This window comes from Dipodomys merriami, unplaced genomic scaffold, assembly GCF_024711535.1.
Source record: "Dipodomys merriami isolate MVZ:Mamm:240054 unplaced genomic scaffold, mDipMer1.0.p SCAF_38, whole genome shotgun sequence".
NCBI classification, from domain to species: Eukaryota; Metazoa; Chordata; class Mammalia; order Rodentia; family Heteromyidae; genus Dipodomys; species Dipodomys merriami.
The window spans coordinates 4,840,972-4,859,108 of record NW_027205381.1 but is presented as its reverse complement, the minus strand read 5'-3'; the positions used below and the strand labels follow the sequence as shown (position 1 = coordinate 4,859,108).

Below are 18,137 nucleotides of genomic sequence, written 5' to 3'. Positions count from 1 at the left end.
AATCCTCCACTGGAAACCAGACCTTTTAGGAATTGTTTCTTGATGAGCACACTTATATTTCTAATTCTCTGCAGCCATGTGGATCCATTGAACCCTAAGCCCAGAGGAAGTCAGCACATGGGTTTTCAGCTCTAGCCTGAATCCTGAGTCACTTGCTTGTTAGACACCTGAGAGGTGAGAGTGACTCACACAGCGCCGGAGTCTCCCAGGGCCACAGTGTCTTCTGTGCAGTGCATTAAACAGCTCAGAGAAAGGAAGGTGCTCACTCAGATTCAGGGAGCTCTAGCATGCTCATCTTCCCCATACTTACTTATCTTCCTATTTCTGTGTCTATCATTGGTATTTAAGGCACACATCATATCTTATTGTTTTTCTGTTTCCAAACCTTCAGGGCTGTCTCATCTTCCACAAAACTCCCAAATTCCCAACATTGATCCACAGCTCTGCACTGTCTTGCCTCTGGCTCCCCCATGCTCTTCTTCTCTTCCCTTTGTGTGAGAGGAAATGCATGGTATCCATGTTCATTCATTTTAAAAGCCATGGATGACACCGCATAGCAAAGGATGTTAACAAGAAAAAGGCATAACCCACTTACCAAGGTTTTATGTGCACATGAAAATATAGAAAAATATCCAAGTTTTTGTGTGTAGATTTGATGAAGAAAGTGTAGTCATATCACTAGGAAGTGACACAATGAGTAGGAACTGGTCTTTTGGGTACACAATACATTGATATGCTTGTTCAAGAGACTACTTTAGGGGCCTGAAAACTTAGGAGTTCAGCAATCACTGAGCTCTCTCATTATTTTTGGTTTTGGTGGTACTGGTGTTTGAACTCAGGGCCTGTGCTTTCTAAGTCTGATGCTCTGCAGATTAAGCTGTACTCAAGTCAGCCTCTAGACCTCAATGCCATGACATGTGGACTTGTGTGTGTGTGTGTGTGTGTGTGTGTGTGTGTGTGTGTGTGTGTGTGTGTGTGTGTGTGTGTGTGTGTATACATGCGCTCTAATACTGGGTTTAAATTCAGGGCTTTGCTCTCTTACTCAGCTTTTATGCGCACGGCTGATGTTCTACTACCTGAACCACTCTTCAGCCTTGCTTTTTGCTGTTTAACTGGAGATGGAATCTCATGGACTCTTCTATCTTAGCTGGCATGGTGAGCAGATCCTCTAGCTCGCAGCCTCTAGAGTAGCTAGGGTTCCAAACATGTGTCTGGCTGATTTTCTGTTGCTAATGACAAGTTATCACAGAGTAGGTAGTTTAGGAAAAGAGGTTTACTTTGGCTCGATCCTGGAAGTTCAAGGCCCAGGAATCCATCTGATGATAGACTTTCATCCAAGGTAGTCCAAGGAATTATATGGTGAAACAGACAGTTCATCTGTGTGATGTGTGATGTGTGATGTGTGATGTGTGATGTGTGTGTGTGTGTGTGTGTGTGTGTGTGTGTGTGTGTGTGTGTGTGTGTGTGTGTGTGTGTGTGTGTGTGTGTTCTGGTCTTTCTTATAAAGCAAGTCACCAGGATATAATAAAGGGGCTCATCCTGATGACCTAATCTAATTTTATTCATATTCCAAAGCTTCTACCTTTCAGCACCATGAGATTCCATTAATATGTCACAATGACATTTCTGATGTCATCACCAGAAACTTTGAAGGTTTCTTGACCAGGAGTAGAATGTCATTCTGTGGGACACAAGTCGTACTTTTCTTTTTGGGAACTCCAGGCAGGGAGAGGACCAGGGTGGGAGGAGGGGTGGCTTCCTTCAAGAAGCAGGCAGAAGCTGAGTTAAGAAGCCCATTGGAATTTAGTAAACCAGGCTAACACACAGCCAAGAGTTGGAGGGAGGTGTGACTCCTCTCTGCTGTATCCATTTGCCCATGTGCTAGCTTGGTGCCCTACAGGGCTCAGAGATTTCTGCCTGGGTTAGAGGTAGTACTTCATGTGTGACTGGATGTCTTCAGGTCTCAGAATGGAATAACATGGGGCTGTAGGAAGTGGGTGAGGGGATTCAGGTCAGAATGCTTCTATATTGTAGCTGAGGTGGATTCCAGGAAACAACAACACAGAAAGAACACCAACACGCCTATGATCCAAATAAGCAGAAAAGACTTGACAAATTCTCTTTCCCTAGCTCCATGTTTCATTGGACTGCAAGCACTAGATTGGGCCTGGCGCCCTTTCCTAGGGAAAAGCTTGTTGTGTAGAATTTCTGTCCCATCCCAAAGCAGGGGTTGTAGCTGGGCACCAGTGGCTCATGTTTGTAATCCTAGCTACTCAGAAGTTAGGAGATTGAGATCTGAGGTGCACAGTTGAATCCAGACTGGGCAGGAAGATCCATGAAACTTTTACCTCCAATAAGCTACTTAGAAAAAGCCAGAGTGTCACTGTGGCTCAAGTGGTAGAGCAGTAGCCTTGAGCACAAAGAGGCTCAGGGACAGTGCTGAGGCCCTGAGTTCAAGCCCCAGGGCTAGCAAAACTAAATAAAACGAAAAATCAGGGGTTGTAGTTGCTGTAGTTGAAGATCTGTCCTCATTTTCCTTTCCTGAGTCAGTTGGGCACCTGTTTGTTATGAATTTCCCAGAGCATTTAATCATCCATCTCAGGTGCAGTAAGGTACAGCACCCCATCTTAAAAATGTTACCCTGGCAGTTAATTAAACCTGTTTGAACAACAATGAAGTGCTTCCTATTTGAGTCATAGCGTATGTATTTGGTTTTCTGGGTCATGTTTTGAAACTATCTAGGTAGAATAGCAACTGCTTCAACTCTTTGACTGAGTAGCCATTTATGCTTACAGTCTAATTTCATTTGTGCATATAAATTTAGGGATGAAAGGCTCCCGCCCCCATTTATTATTTGCTCCCTTTGGAAGGAAAAACTCTACCAAAATCAACATTCTTTTATGGATATTTCATAGCTTTTAAAAGAATTGTTACCTCTAAGAAGGGGAAATGAATGTGTTCTGATTGCTTAGTTGCCTTGCAAATCATGTACTGAGCTATAACCACCAACTGACTGATGACCTGACAGCTTGCTGTGTCTAGAAAGATACTGCTCCCCAGATTTCACTGTTCCCACCCCTTCGCTATTCTTAGTCTTATTCTTGAAGATCAAAAACTGTAATTTCCTTTAGAAATGCTCTAGAAGATGTGTATTGTGTATAATGATCAATTTTTCATAAAACTTTACACATTTAGATTATAAAAGGAGAAAGATCAACTTTGGGGGAGGATATTTTGCATGTTTGGTTTTGTCTTTTTCCTTCAGAGAACCCTTCTGATCTTTTCCATTTATTGTGAGGTAGTTTGTCAGTGTTTTTAATTGGAGTATTAATATGAAATTAAAGAAGCTGTTACCCATTAAAACATAATTTATCCAGTCCTGAAAAGTGGCCAGGGAAATAATTTTCTGATAGTATGAGGAAAACATTGGTGACATCCTGGCCAGGACTTGGTGGCTTTGCTAGCAGTGGCCTTGAAACCTGATTTCTGATGTCCACCTGCCTGCCCCTTAAGCTGGCCTCCTGTCTTTTCTGCCCTATTCCCAGAGACGGGGTCCCTCTGAGGCTCCCAGGTTACCCTGCCTTTCTTTCTGGTGTTAGAATTAGGTGAGGCTTCCATGAGCCTATGGGGACTAGGGCAGAAGAGGGTATTTCTGGTTTGGACAGTGACAAGTTATGAGGAAGGAAGAGAAGACAAGAGAATGATACAGGGTTGAGGTCAGGGGGATCTCATCTGTATTAGGTAACTTTTCATTGCTGTGACAAATACTTGAAAAAGCAGTGTAGAAGGGAGGAAAGAATTATTTTGGTTCAAGTTTGAGGCTTCAGTTCATGGGTGAATGGCTCTGTTTTCTCTGGGCCAGTGGTAAGGCGGGCCTGTTGGTAGAATGGGGTGGGGCACGGCTTGGATCCAGCAGCTGGGGATCAAGTCTTCAACACAGAAGTCTCCCTGGGGATGCTTCATACACCACATATCCAGACCATGATGTTGTCTCAGTGCTGGTCCCAGCCGAAAGCGTAAAGGGCAATTAGGATAGGAAGAGATATTTTAATGGAGTGCTTATTTGCAAAAGTAAATATGTGTGAATAGGCAAACTGGAGAGAGAACAAGAGAGAGGGAGGGGGGAGGAGATTGAGAGAGTGGTTGAACATGTAGCCTCCTGGGCCTCAGAACCTCAGAGAGCTCACGGCCCCGGGGTGGAAGTCATTGAGGAGAGAGTGGTTCCATGTCCAGAGATGAGTTCGTTTTCAGAGAGTAGTAGCTTGAGTCTTGATCTTTCTTTATTTCATTTTCGGGAGTCACATCTGGTTCCTGAGAAGAAAAAAGAAGCAGAGAGGGTTTCTACCCTAACCCTGATTTCTTTGATCTCCTTCTGGGAGTTTCCCCTGACCAAAGTTACCCAACAGCAAGAACAAAGCAGCTATGGTTCTGGCAGCACAGTAAGGGAAGGTAGACATTGGGACTTTAGCAATAAAGAGGGGACTGGAACTTGGCTCTCCTGTGTCCTGGATTCCCACCCTGGGAATATCTGCTGATATGCAGGGCTGATATGTAACCCCTTACTTGTTGCCTGAGATCTCTCTCTATTCTGGGTGTTTATCTCCAGTGGCAGAGAGGTGCCTTCAGGCCTTGAGATCCTCAAGCACCCATATTTTCTTTCCTGAAAGGGCTAAGCTCTTTTAGTACCTCATTTACTGGCTCCTCTTCCTTCTTCTTGCACCATAACAAGAAACATCTGGAGACCAAGTGAAGTTAGGGTCAGTCAAGGGAACATGTGTGTTTCCTTGGGAATGTTGGGGAGAGGAGACGGCACTCACCCAGTTAGAGCGATAGCCAGCATTAATCCAGTACAGACTGCAAGGATCAGAGTCCACTTGTAGTTATGCATCATCATAGCTGGGGAGGGAAAAGGGGACCCAGGGGTTGGGAGGTCAGGCAAAGGAGCCACTGGAAGCTATGGTCTGGGCAAATCATGGTTAGGCTTTTCTCCTTGAGAAAGAGTTTTTTGGTAGCAGCATGAGGTGTAGTCAGGAAGGACAGGGAGGCTAGTAAGGAAAGGTTGTAACTCAGGTAAGAAATAAAGAGGCCTGAGCAGAATGGTAGAGGTTAGTAAGAAAAGACAGGAACACATTTAAGATTCATTTAGTAAAGCTACATAGAGGCTCTTCATGCTAAGATGGAGGGAATAAAGTAGAGGATTAAGTGGTGGAAGGCTTGAGCAGAGCAGGCAGGGCAGGCTTGGGAACAGTAAAGACAGGACAGGGTATGTTCCAGACATGTTGACTATGAGGATCCAGAAGCAGATGATTCTAAGGCCTTGGACCTGGACATGAAGATATCAAGAAATTCCAGAGGTGCCACCTTCCTTTACAAGGGAGAGGAAGAACAGCTGAGAAAGTCCTGGGTTGGATAGAGAAGAAAGATGGGCTCCAGGGGTGGGGGTCCGAAGGAGAAAGCCATACAAAATGGAAGGTCACTGACCTGGGCAGAACGAAGGATCATTGCAGGACAGGTGGTAAATCCCACAGTTGGCACACTCCGTGACTTCCATTGTGGACTGGATATCTGTGAGAGGGATGGGCCAGGACCTCAGAGGGGTCAGGAATAGGGGAGGTCTCACCCCTCTCTTGAGCCCAGTCCCTGGACATACTTACCACAAGACTCATTGCAGGCTGCCAAGAAGGTGGATAGTGGAGAAACTGAGGTGCTAGGGAGGCAGAAAGAGCCAGGAGGGGATGGGAGTATTTGCAGGGCATGGGGTTGGGAAGATACGGCAGGCATCTAACCTATGGGCAGGGCAGGGATGTGTGGGGAGAGCCTAGGTTTGGTCTCTGGGTCCGGAGGGTAAAAGTTTGAGTGGTGGACCAGGGCAGCCCCATCTCTTACCCTTTTCCCTCAGTTCATCAGATCTCTCATTTAATCTCTCGGCAAAGAGATTCTTTTGTGAATTAATCTCTTCCAGAAGTGACACTTTATCTGGGTACAACAAGAGAAAGGATGCTCAATTTTATAACTTGCTTGAGATTGCAAATCCATGTTTCCAAGTAGAAATTCCATGGAGCACACAGTGCCCATTTCTTAGCTCTCCTCATCTCAGCATTATGGTCACAGTTGCCCTGGAGAAGGCCTTGGAGGGCTGGGCCTTGTCCACCCAGCCCTAGGGCCCATGGGACACTTGGCTTCCTCACCATCCCGTAGCTTCTTAATGGTTTGGTCTATCTGTTTGAAGAATACGGCTGTTTCTTCTTCCAGTTGGTCCTGATCTAAGAATGGGTCATAGTTAGAGGGAGGTCAGTCAGGAGAGTAAGATCTAGGCCAGGCAAAAGAATGGCCCTTGTTCTCCTGGCCGTGGCTCACCAAGATACCAGAATTTGAGCATGGGGTTGTCCTCCATGAAGAAGGAGTGGAGGCTTTGGGAGAGCTCTGCGGGAGGCCCAGGGCTGCCCCAGAGAACCTGTAGGTCATAGTCCAGCAAGGAAGGCAGCTCTGGCCAGCAGCGGAGACAGCTCTTTCCCACAGTGACTGGCAGGAGACAGATGAGCAGGAGAGGCAGCATCTCTAGTGTCTCTGGTGTGCCCACTATCCTGTCCAAGGTTCCATATGGAAGGCTGGCTCCCTGTTCCCATGGGAACCACATTGTCTTGGCAGAATAAAAGTAAATTCCATGTGGTAAGGCAAGGATTGATCCACTGTGGTGAATTCATGGGTTGTCAGACCCACATGGCACCTCAGTGCCTGGTTGCTTCTCTGAAAATGGAGTTACTGACAATTTGAATACATTGTGAAGATATTTTGAAGGGTCCAGTGAGGATAAGGAGATATGATAGGCAGAAGACTGTTGTACCTTGTGGTACGGTCTCAACCATCTGAATGCCTTTATCTTGTAGGGAACAGTCCAAAAGAATTCTGAAGGCAGTGAAAGAGCAGCATAGTGAAAGAGAATCTGAATCTCCTCATGCTGTTCTGCATTGAAATGGACAGCCATGGAAGAAGCATTTGGAAAATACATTTTCTTATGGTTTATATAAAATAGCAGCTGCCTTGAGTCTGGCCCTGCATGGAGTTAGATGGTTCCTCTCATCAAAGTGTAGACAGAGTATATAGACAGAATCTGATGAAGTTTGGAGAGAGAAACCACCTTCAGTGCAATGCACAATGAAGAAAATCTGTAAAAGAAAAAGCTTTTGAGATTCTTGTCACTCCTCCACTGGCGAGCTCTGCCCTTTCATGCCGTGCTTCTTACCAACTTCTGAATGCCTTGGGTTAGGTTATGGGTAGCTGAAGACCATCACATATTGAAAATACTTCCAATGTGAATATAAGACAAATTAGTAGAACTCAAAGGCAAACATAAACTGCAGGATAAATGAAGGGCATGGAAATATTATAGGAAGCAAAAACTTAGAACACCACTATAATTAAATAGGTGAAATATTGCTCTCCCCAGACATGAAGAAGCAGTTAAATAAAAGTAAAGACCTGGCTGGGAAGGTTGCTCAGTGGTAGAGTGCTTGTCTTGCATGTGTAAGGCCCTGGGTTCAATTCCTCAGTACCACATAATCAGAAAAAGCCGGAGCATTAACCTTGAGGTGAAGAGCTGAGGGACAGTGATTAGGTCCAGAGTCAGGCCCCACGACTGACAAAAAAAAAAAAAAAAAAGAAAAAAAGAAAAGAAAAGAGTAAAGACCTGAGAGTAAGAACAGTTGTTAGGGATTAAAAATAAAACAGCATAAATTTGAAATTATATCAGAAATGTCCCAGATATCAGTATAAAAAGACAGAGGTGGGAAATAAGAAAGAAAAGATAATTAGATTAATATAAGTGTTCCAACACCGAATACAATTCCTCGAGAGTAAGTGAAGATTACTTATAACAGAAATTGAATAGGAAGTACATGCAAAGGGGAATTCCATTATATAGGCACAAAGGTTTGTTGAATAAATAATAGTTGCACTGGTAAATTTAGCCTGCATTAGTTAGGTGGGCTATGTGTTGTGAAGGAAAGTGTGAGTACTGATGACCTATTGCTCTCCCACTGGCTTTGGATAGAGTCATAATTGACTCTGGGTTGAAATGGATTCCCTGACATTTAGGCTGGTGCTCTGAGCTCAAGCCACCCAGCATGCAAGCACGCTGCTTATAATATTTCCGCCAGTGTTATATCAGGTATGAGTTTGCTCCATTGAGCCCATATATGGGAGGAGAGACTAAGGAACCAATAGAAATAATAGAAGAGAAAAAGTTTTAGAACTAAAATAGTAGAGTTTCCAACCCCCCCCCTTGAATACCTACCCTATAGATATGCCATTTTCTAAGAATAAGAAAAATGACTCTAAAGTATCATGTTCCATGGACTGTTGATGATAATGCCTTCTTAAGATCTATATAGGAAGTCAACAGAATGTTTTCCAATTCCAAGAAAACTATTTCCATCTTAGAATTCTTTCCAATCAAATATCAAGGAAGAAGAATGATTAATACCATATCAGCCAGGTTAGATGTAAAACTAACCTCTTTTTACATTGTCTCAGAAAGCTACTGGAGTAAGTAAATCATCCATGAAAGATGATGATGTGGAAGTCAGGACCTGGAACAGTCAAGAGAAGCCCTGGATAATAGAGTGAAAATGGGCTCTTCCTGGGTGGAGAGAAACCTGCAATGGGAAAGAAGCTTCTCAGTTCTTAGCCCTTCTTAGTTTTGAATGATTTTCACTGGTAGGAACAGTCACTCCTCAAATTGGGAGTGAGACTTGAGTGTGGATGTTGAGAATGAACTGTTAAGAGTAGGTCTTTAGAGAGTATGGCACTAGGTCATGAGGAAATGGTTGCACAGGAAAAGCAGTTTTCTATAAGATACAGTAGTACTTGGTAGAATTCCACGCTGAGCTTCAAGCTAAAGCACTGGAGGGCTGCACTTTCTCCCCATTGATTTATATTTTCCCATTAGGGAACTTGCAAAGAGTGCAGGGTTCAGGTATCTACTTGTCTCTGGCTCAACACCTTTATAGTTCACCTTAACATCCTTAGCATCTATTAGGCAAAGGGATATATCAACCATTTGAAGATACATCCAAATATAGAATCACAGATATTGCTGGCTGGAGGAGACTGAAATCCAACCCATTGCCTATTACTGGTGGCACTCGTGAGGTTGTTTTTGCCAGTCCTGGGGCTTGAACTTAGGGTCTGGGCACTGAATCTTGCTGTGCTTAAGGCTAGCACTCTACCACTTGAGCCACAGTACCACTTCCAGCTTTTTCTGTGTATGTGGTACTGAGGAATTGAACCCAGGTCTTCATGTATGCAAGGAAAACACTCTGTCACTAAGCCACATACTCAGCCTTTTTTTTTTTTTTTAAACACATTTACTTGCTTGTCCTGATGTTTTCTTTTTGTTTAGAATTTTATACAGTTATGTGTTATGTGTTGTTTGGATTCCACATAACAAAGGCAGCCCTTTCCATCATCAGTGTTAGCATCATCTTCCTCATGTTTGTTATCACTTTACATCTTGCATGTCTAATACCTTCTGTTCAGGGCAGTGGTTTGAAGACAGAGATCAAACTTCCCCTTTAGAGGCCAAACATAGTGTCAGACTAAGAATTCCTTTACCTTTCCGTGTTTTTGTCCACTTGTTGTTATAACAAAATACCTAAGGCTGGTCATTTAGAACGAATATAAGTTTACTTGACTCACTATTGTGGAGGCGGAGAAGTCTGAGTGTGGCATGGGATTCTGTGTGGCATTTGGCAAGTGTTTCATGCTGCATGGTGGCGTGGTGGATGGCATCATATGGGGAGACACAAATTAGGCAGAGAGAATTCACCTTTATAATAAAATCATGCCCTCAACACTCCCTTAATGAGTGACCATTGATACACGTCTAGTCATGAGAGCAGAGCCTTATGACCCAAACACCTTCCAAAGACACTGCCTCCCCACATGATTAACATATGAACATGGAGATTAGGTTCCTAGTATATGAAATGTGGAGAGGCATTCAAGTCATTGCCATTCTCATACCAGAATCTGGTTGCTTGTCTCCCCAGAATTCTGATGGCATCTCTCATACTGTCCTCTGCTGAAACAAATAAGAATTTGCAACAGGGTCACCTCTCATTTTGACAGGGTTGGCATGTGACAATGTTCCCAGTGTGTGAGTTTTCTTTTGCTGCATGACAAATTGCCACAAAATTAGTGGCTTAAAGAAATACCTTTCTTTTTATTTAATCTGTCATCTAGAAGTTTGGGTCTAGTTGAATGGGGTTCTGTGTTGAAAGCATGTTAGAGGATTGAGTTTATGAATCCCTATCAGGAGATTGGGGTTTTCTATTTTCATTTTTTTTATGTAAGGCAATTAAATGTATTTATTTATTTATTTATTTATTTATTTACTGTATTTTGTTGGTTGTTTGAGTTTAGTTTTCGTGAGCTCTTTGTGTATTAGGCCATTTTCAAGGCAGTTAAAATTAAAAACAACCATATCTGTGCATGGTGCCTTTTGATCAGGATTTCCCCTTCCATCAGTTTCCCCCTTTTCACCTATTCTTTTCCCCACCAGTCACATCAAGTTTCCCACTTCCTTTTCCACAGATGTACATTGTGTATTATGACTATTCAGCCACAGTTCTGTTTTTTCATCCATAGTCTCCTTCCCATTACCCCCATCATTTATAACATGTTTCAGCCTCCAAATATTAATTTTGTCTAACTGTATTAATTGTCCAAAAGGTTTACACCATAGAGTATCATTTCTGCATATACGACACGATAGTTACCTTGGTAATTTATATATATATATATAAATATATATATATATGTCCCTGTTTATGTTGACCTGGAAGTTGTCTAAGGGTCTGAGATCCTAATATAAGAAAAACCTTTGCCCTTTGTGCTTCCAGGCATGGCTCATTTCATTCAGTATGCTTTTTTTCAGGTCCTTTCATTTCCTTGCAAATGACATTATTGCATTTTTTTTCTGATAGCTGAATAAAATTCTTTTATCTTTTTATCTACCTATATGTCTGTCTGTCTGTCTCTCTCTCTCTCTATCATATCTCATATCTTCTTGGTCAATTGTCCTTTATAAACAATAGTTAGATGCTGCAAAGAGGTGGAGATTCCGTATCCATTAAGGTATATTTGTTTTAGTTCACAGCTTCAGGGGTCTAAGTCTGTGATCAAATGGCTGCTCACTTTGGTTCTGTAGCAAGGCAGCTTGCAGAGCAGTGATCCCATGATAACTTGCTCACTTCATGGTGGCCAGGAAGGAAAAAGAAAGAGGAAGATATCAGAAACCCTCTTTGAGGCTACATCCCCGTGACCTCACTTTACATGTAGCTCCATTGTTGTAAGGCCTCAGCATCTGACAGTGATGCCCCAGCTCTGTGGAGGGCATCTTTAATAACGTGGGTCTTTGGAGGACACTTGGCTAAATCACAGCAGTTGTTTACAGAAGTTGTGACTACAGGACTGGCTAGGCCTGGGGGCTGCTTTAAGCCATTAATGGCTATTCTTAGTTCCCTGCTAGTGCTTGTCTTCATAGACTCTTCTATTGTTTGAATCTCTTCCTGCAGGAAAGGTTCAAGCCTTTGATGAACTTAAGGCAACTGAGACCTCAGTTATATCTACAAAATCTCCTCAACTTTTCTTTTGTAGCATAACATAATACCAGGTTAACATAATCATTTTTACAGTGTTGCTACACACCCAAGTGAAAGAGGACATTATATCAGGAGACAAGGACCTTGAAGTCCATTTCAGAACTCTGCAACAGTGCTGACAGCTTCCTGACTACCAGCACTCACTAATGTGGGTTACTAAGGGCTTTGTTCCACACAGTCATTAGTATGACACTAAGTTAGCTGGAGGCATAGCTGAAATTCAGTTCATTCATTAATAACACAGAGTCAATACAATCTTCACAAGCTCAAGCCAAAGTTCTCCATAAGCATCCTCCAGATGTCAACCCACAAGCTCTTCTTCTTACCCATTTGCTAAAAATATATGAGGTTCTCACTGAGTCTTCCAGGATGATAAATCATTAGGATAGTTTGCAGAACCCAGGTCATCACTAGTTGGGATTGCAATTCATAAAGAAGAATTCAAATTGGGACCAATCAAATGAAGAGTCTTATTAGACAAGGCCTGAGAGGTCCCAAACTTGAAATTCTGTGTTCTCAAGTGCATTCCCTTTTTAGTGCACTCACCATCTAGGGAACTCATTTGAGCCTTGGTGGTCAATTTTCACTACTGTGTGGGTATGTGTATTGAGCCATTGACCAATCAACCTCTAGACCTCTTCACCTCCCCCAGATTTGGGCTCAGATCACAAAACTCAGAAAGCCAGCCTTGGTTAGTCTTTCTGGTATAGCCAATCTACAAATGGAATTATACTGTTATTCTGACTATATGTGATCGTATGAGGTCCCATGGGCCCACCAGGAATAGCAAAGATTCTCCTCTCATTCAGGAAATTCTGAGGTTTGGAGGTTAGCTCTCAGAAACAGGGACAAATGATAACCATGTTTTAAATTATGTAATACCACATAAAGTCACTATCATCCATTAAGATTTTTACTATGGATTCACCTGGACACAGGCTTTATAGTGCTTCTGAGATCTCTCTGGAGCTTCTTCTAGGAGGCTATCAAATCATGACGATCTTTTCCTTGGCAGGTGCTGAGCAGTGAGGATATTAGGATTGAGGCAGATATAGCTCTAGGGACAAGTGGACATTACACAAAGTGCACGACCAAATTAACTCACCTGGTTGATGTAATCATCTTAGAGGTCATTGACCTGTAAATCCAGTCCAACTATTACAAAGAACCTTGGTTAAAAGAACATTTGATAACTGCAGCAGGATGGCATCTATCTGGTCAATGCTCCGACAAAGGGTTCAATTTAGTTGTTTGATTTTTTTAAATGAAAAAATTTACAAAAAATTCATTACCAGATGAGCCATCATAAATGAAATATTCATTTCATTTTCTTTCTGCTTAAAACGTGTGTCTTAAAACGCTTTGTTGAATCTTCTTAGAATGATCAGTGGAGCTGCCTGAGGGGAATTGCTCCTGCAGAATTTGCTGGGAGAGAACATTAAAATTGCATGAAGCCACTCATGTAATTTTAATGACCATCAAAAGAATTTTGACTGGAATTGGAAGGAATTTAAAGTGAGATGATGCTCCTGGGAAAAATTGAAATCATGGTTGATCGGTGTTGGAAGAGACAAGGTCAAGTATCTGTGGCATCTAATGGATTCTCTACTGTCCCACCTCCTGGTGGGCACAGATGTGCTCTCCACAGAGAAGGCCCATGCCCTGGGTCTACAAGACAAAGAGACCCAGGCCAGCTCCCTGCTGTTTGTAGAGGATAATGTAGGCTAGAGCTGGGCCTGGCTGGAAACAGGACTCAGTGAAGCTGGTCCAGAGGTTTAAATTCAGGCCTGGTGCCTTCCAGTCATATAGGGTTATTCCACATTCACTCGCTCTCCTTCTTAAGTTCTTTCCATTTCCCACCACCTACCCCAGCTACTGCACCCATCAAATCTACTCACTTCTCTCTACCCTGAGTGATTTCCACATCTTTTTCATCTTTATCACAGGCCATGGATTTGTTTTTAATTAGGTAATTAGTTTCAGACTGATGTGTGACATTCTTTCTAGTTGATTGATGATTCCTTCAGTTCTTACCAGCCTGCTCATAAAAATAGGGTTGCCATCACAATAACATTTTTGAGGTCATCTTTTTGCAGGGGTTTGTCTCCCCTGCTATCAGCAATTGGGTTGTCCCTCAGAGGATGTCCCTGTGAGGCTATGAGCATGCAGCTCATGCAGCTGACATGCAAGGTTCTCTTCTCCCTGTGGAGCTGAGCTCACCCCCTGCCCCTTACACACCATATTTTATATTTCTTCTTGGTTTTGGGTGCAAAGGATTCTTATGCCTTGCTTAGAGTCACCGGCTTTTACAGTTACCTTTATGGGGTCCTGAGTCCCCAACCATTGTTTTGAAGAAGAGGAAATGGCACATATCATTTAGCCACAAATTGAGAGCATAATGCCTGTGTCAAGGGTGGAAGCAAATCTAATGTCAGTGATCTCTTAGGATGGAGATGTGCAGTAGTCCTTTCCCTTGTCTTTAGAAGGAGCTGGCAAGGATAACTAAGTGCTATCTGGTGCATTCTGTGTGCCAGGCACAGGTGCAAATCCAGCTCCCTCAATGGGAAGCCTGTATACACAGTGTGTGCAGGGGTTGGTCTACTGCAGAAGAATGGCCTGCAGGGTGCCTCACCAGCCTCTTGGTTTTTCTGAAGGTTCAAGGCCACAGGCAACAGTGGAATCTGGAAGCTGAAACACCATGTACTTTCTATACTTGCAAGTACATGTATATGTGTGTGTGTGTGCGCGCACATGTGTGCATGAATCAGTCTTGGATGTATACTTTCCACTGCATGGGGCTCCATGCTTCTTCCCACCCTTCTTCAGACTCTGTTCCTAGTACCTGCGTCTTCTTACAACCTCCTGAGCTGCAATTGCCATGGTAAAAATATTTCCCAATTACATGCCTCTCAGGGTCCATAAGCATGCACCCTTCCTTCTAGAGTGTATGATTTCCTTTCTGTGGCCTGAGGAATCTTGTCCTCTGAATGTTAATGGAACACAGTTTTCATTTCAGAACCTGCTTTGTACTGGGTGCTTTGTCCACTAAGTCACACTTAATCTTTAAAAAATTTTGTAATGGATTTATGTAGTGGATACTTCCAATAAACAGATAAGCAATGATACAATAGGAAAATACAAACATTATAAGGATTTTTAAAAAATTTTATTTTATTTTATTTGAGAACATACTGTACAGAGAGGTTACAATTACATGGGCAGGATAAGGATTTTATATTTGTTTAAAGAGTACATTCTTATTCATTAAGAATAAAATACTGTTATTTTTTCCCAAAATATAGAGCTAGATTTCAACAAAGCTTAATAAAATGAGGCACAAGGTTTAATGTGGCAAAACTTCCATAGAAGATTAGGTAATGCAAGATTATAATGTTTTGATGTCTTGGAGGACATTCTCAAAGTAGTTTATTCTTCTTAAGGATTTTACGATTATAAGGTAATATTTAAATTTGACATAATAAACTATATCTTATCCAGAAAATAAAATTTTATCCTTGGATCATATTGCTGAATTACATTTATTTTTACTGTTAGGCTTTAATTAAATACCTAAAAAGACAGCCCTAGTTCTAAATATTTCAGTGTAGAAATTAATAAATCAGATCCATAAAGCAGTATGGAGGTTCCTCAAAAGACTTCACATAGAACTCCCCTATGACCCAGCAATCCCACTTTTGGGCATTTACCCAAATGTTTACAAACAAGACCACACTAAAGCTACCAGCACAACTATGTTTATTGCAGCATTATTTACCATAGCTAAGATATGGAACCAACCCAGATGCCCCTCAGTAGATGAATGGATCAAGAAAATGTGGTATATATACACAATGGAATTCTATGCCTCCATCAGAAAGAATGACATTGCCCCATTTGTTAGGAAATGGAAAAACTTGGAAAAAATTATATTAAGTGAAGTAAGCCAGGCCCAAAGAAACATAGGTCCCATGGTTTCCCTTATTTGTAATATCTAGTATATGTATGAGTCAAGCAGAAAAGGTCAGATAATGTGATGTCAGGAAAATGAACCCTTAGATATGTATTTTAATGTTTTTTTCTTTAATGCATGTGTTTCTAACGCATTTATAAGATTATCTCTTTGTTGCTTTGTATGTCTCTCCCCCACAGTATAACCCCTGCTTTCACTATATTTGATGTCAGTATAACTTGTGGAGGAGATGGGGAAAAACCAGTTGTTTAAGGATACAGGTGGACCCGTTGCAACAATGAGAAGTACAAGTTGTCATGTCCAAAACGAGCTTTGCAACGTCGGTGCGGGGGCGGGGGGAAGAGGGGGGGGGAAGGAGAAGGATTGGGATTGGGGGAGATGGGGGGAGGCTGGGAAAGGATGTGAAGGGTAAACAAAGGAGGAGGCTGCAATGCTTGGTAACAAATGTATGCATTATCCTGCCCATGTAATTGTAACTCCTCTGTACAGTATGTTCACAAATAAAATAAAATTAAATAAAAAATCAGATCCATAGTCATTTGACCAAAGTAAAACGTATATTCAGCATCCTCTGTTGATACTTGGAAGTCCCAAGCGTTATGATCTTTATAGTAATTGTATCGGTCAGGCACACAGGTGGGGGGGGGGGCTGATAACAAACACTGCCCAATCTCAGCAGCTTTGAAAAAACAAGGAAAATTATCTTTCATGTTATATATTGACAGTATGTATTGGTAGGGTGTCCACTTCTTGAGCTACCCAAAGACCCAGAAGATGGAACAGTTTCTCTTGTGGTCCTTGTGGGCCATTTTGCCATGAGGAGGAAGCATGGGAGTTTTCCCCATGGATACTTAATATTTCTGACTGACAAGTGGTAGATGACAGTTCCACTCATCAGTGTGAAATGTGGTCAAATAACCTCTCCTAACTTCAAAGAGGGTACCTCATGTCTGACACTGGTGGCTCACACCTTTAATTCTAACTACTCAGGAATCTGAAATCTAGAGGATTGTGTTTTGAAGTCAGAAAAGCCTGTGAGATTCCATTTCCAAAATTATCAGCAAAAAGTGGAGCTGGAGAGGTAGCTAAAGTGGTAAAGTACCAGCTGTGTGTAACAACTGTAAGCCCAAGACTCTGAAGAAAAAAATGATGGTATCTTACAAAGTGACTGAGAAGTGTGATTCTGTTCAGGACCCAGGAGAAGAGGCAATGTCTGGCACCTAGTAAGGAGAATTCTCTGCTTCATCTGCAAGAAATGCGTGAGCAAAGGATATAAGATGCAGGAGTCACTCCTGCTATAGGTGAAGTTTTATTTTCCCAACTTCTCAATCTTTATGATGGGGTTATTCATAGGATCTTAAAAGGGCTTTGGACCTACATAGAGCCCCAAGCTTGAAAACTTTCTTGTCGTTTGGAACTCCAAGGAAGAAACTCTTGGGTACAGTGGATGACATTGGTTCTTGTCCTTTCCCTCCTGCATCATGCTGTAGCTCCACCAAGGGTGCAGAGTGTAGAGTTGAGACAAAAGGGCAAGCCAAGGTCATAGCTAGAAATCTCCACATAAAGCCATTAGAGACCTTCCCTAAGCCATGTTCTCTGCATGATTACTACAACCTTGGAAGTGTTAGAACCAGTGAGTCTCTTCAGATGATTCTATGATTCATAAGACCCTAAGGGTTCTTAGAGCCCAGTGAAGGCAGTTTCTGGTCTGTGCCAGTGTCCAGAAGGAGGCCACTGATCTGCAACATGGGAATCTCTGGGAGCCAAGGAGGCAGAGGCCAGAACTGAGGAGGGACTCATTACATGAGGACACTATGGGCCATGGCCCAGAAGGAGTAGGTATGAAGTTTTATAGGTGCCTTTTCCCCCCACCCCTGTCACCTCTCCATAGGCAATAGTATCTAGAGCTGGGGGCTGGGATCTCCAGGTCCTATTCTGTTAGAGCAGCCATGCTTGAAGGCTCCTTCTGCAGTGAGGAAGCCCTGTCCCCCAATAGGCCCAAGGGATGAGCATCTGCAGCTGGAATTTCCTTCCTACTTGATTTCTTCATCTCATAGCATTTAGTCTAAGGCTCTGTCCCAGGTGTGCATTGGAGGGCAAAGGACCATCTTCCTTAGAGGAGGACATTTCCCCCCACTTACTCACACCTGCCATAGCCCCTTGTGGTTCCTATCATATGGATGGCATGGCCACCATTGGTCATCTCCAAAACCTTGTGCAGCAGGTATGTCTATCTTTATTTCAAAGTGGGGAAACTAAGGCTTAGAGAGTATTGTGGCTTGTTCAAAGCTGTCAAGGAATGAGAAAAACACTGAACCAGGTCTGACTTCAAGGAAGTGCTACCTATCTATACATCCACTGTGGAGAGAAAAGGGACCTGGAGATGGTACCATGTAGGGTACCATGCAGAACTGCCCAGATTCTGCTGAGCATCCTGCCTGTGCAGTCATGATGGAGGAAGCCCCACTGTGGAACAGTTTATGCTCAAGGTAAACCATCTGTGA

General features: G+C 42.6%; 1 protein-coding gene across 3 annotated transcripts; it reads right to left on the bottom strand.

Annotated features, from left to right (window-relative positions):
- Window positions 1-3,731: 3,731 nt before the first annotated feature.
- Window positions 3,732-6,557, bottom strand: Tex51 (testis expressed 51). Of its 3 annotated transcripts, none has more exons than XM_069989565.1 (8): window positions 6,358-6,557; window positions 6,189-6,263; window positions 5,887-5,976; window positions 5,655-5,672; window positions 5,482-5,565; window positions 4,818-4,896; window positions 4,687-4,735; window positions 3,732-4,311 (listed from the first exon to the last, which is right to left on the bottom strand). In XM_069989565.1, exons 1-8 carry the CDS (start codon window positions 6,554-6,556, stop codon window positions 4,204-4,206), a joined length of 702 nt encoding a protein of 233 aa, XP_069845666.1. In that variant the 5' UTR covers window position 6,557; the 3' UTR covers window positions 3,732-4,203. The 3 variants fall into 3 exon arrangements, with proteins under 3 accessions (XP_069845666.1, XP_069845668.1, XP_069845667.1); XM_069989567.1 differs by having other exon boundaries at window positions 6,189-6,258; window positions 6,455-6,557; XM_069989566.1 differs by lacking the exon at window positions 5,655-5,672.
- Between the last annotated feature and the right edge of the window lie 11,580 nt (window positions 6,558-18,137).

Coding starts and splice junctions, on each gene's coding strand:
- Tex51 (XM_069989565.1), bottom strand. CDS start 6,556: ATGCTGCCTCTCCTGCTCATCTGTCTCCTGCCAGTCACTGTGGGAAAG. Junction 6,264..6,357: donor GCTCAAATTCTGGTATCTTG/GTGAGCCACGGC, acceptor ACCCATTCTTAG/ATCAGGACCAACTGGAAGAA. Junction 4,897..5,481: donor TGATCCTTCGTTCTGCCCAG/GTCAGTGACCTT, acceptor TTCCCTCCCCAG/CTATGATGATGCATAACTAC.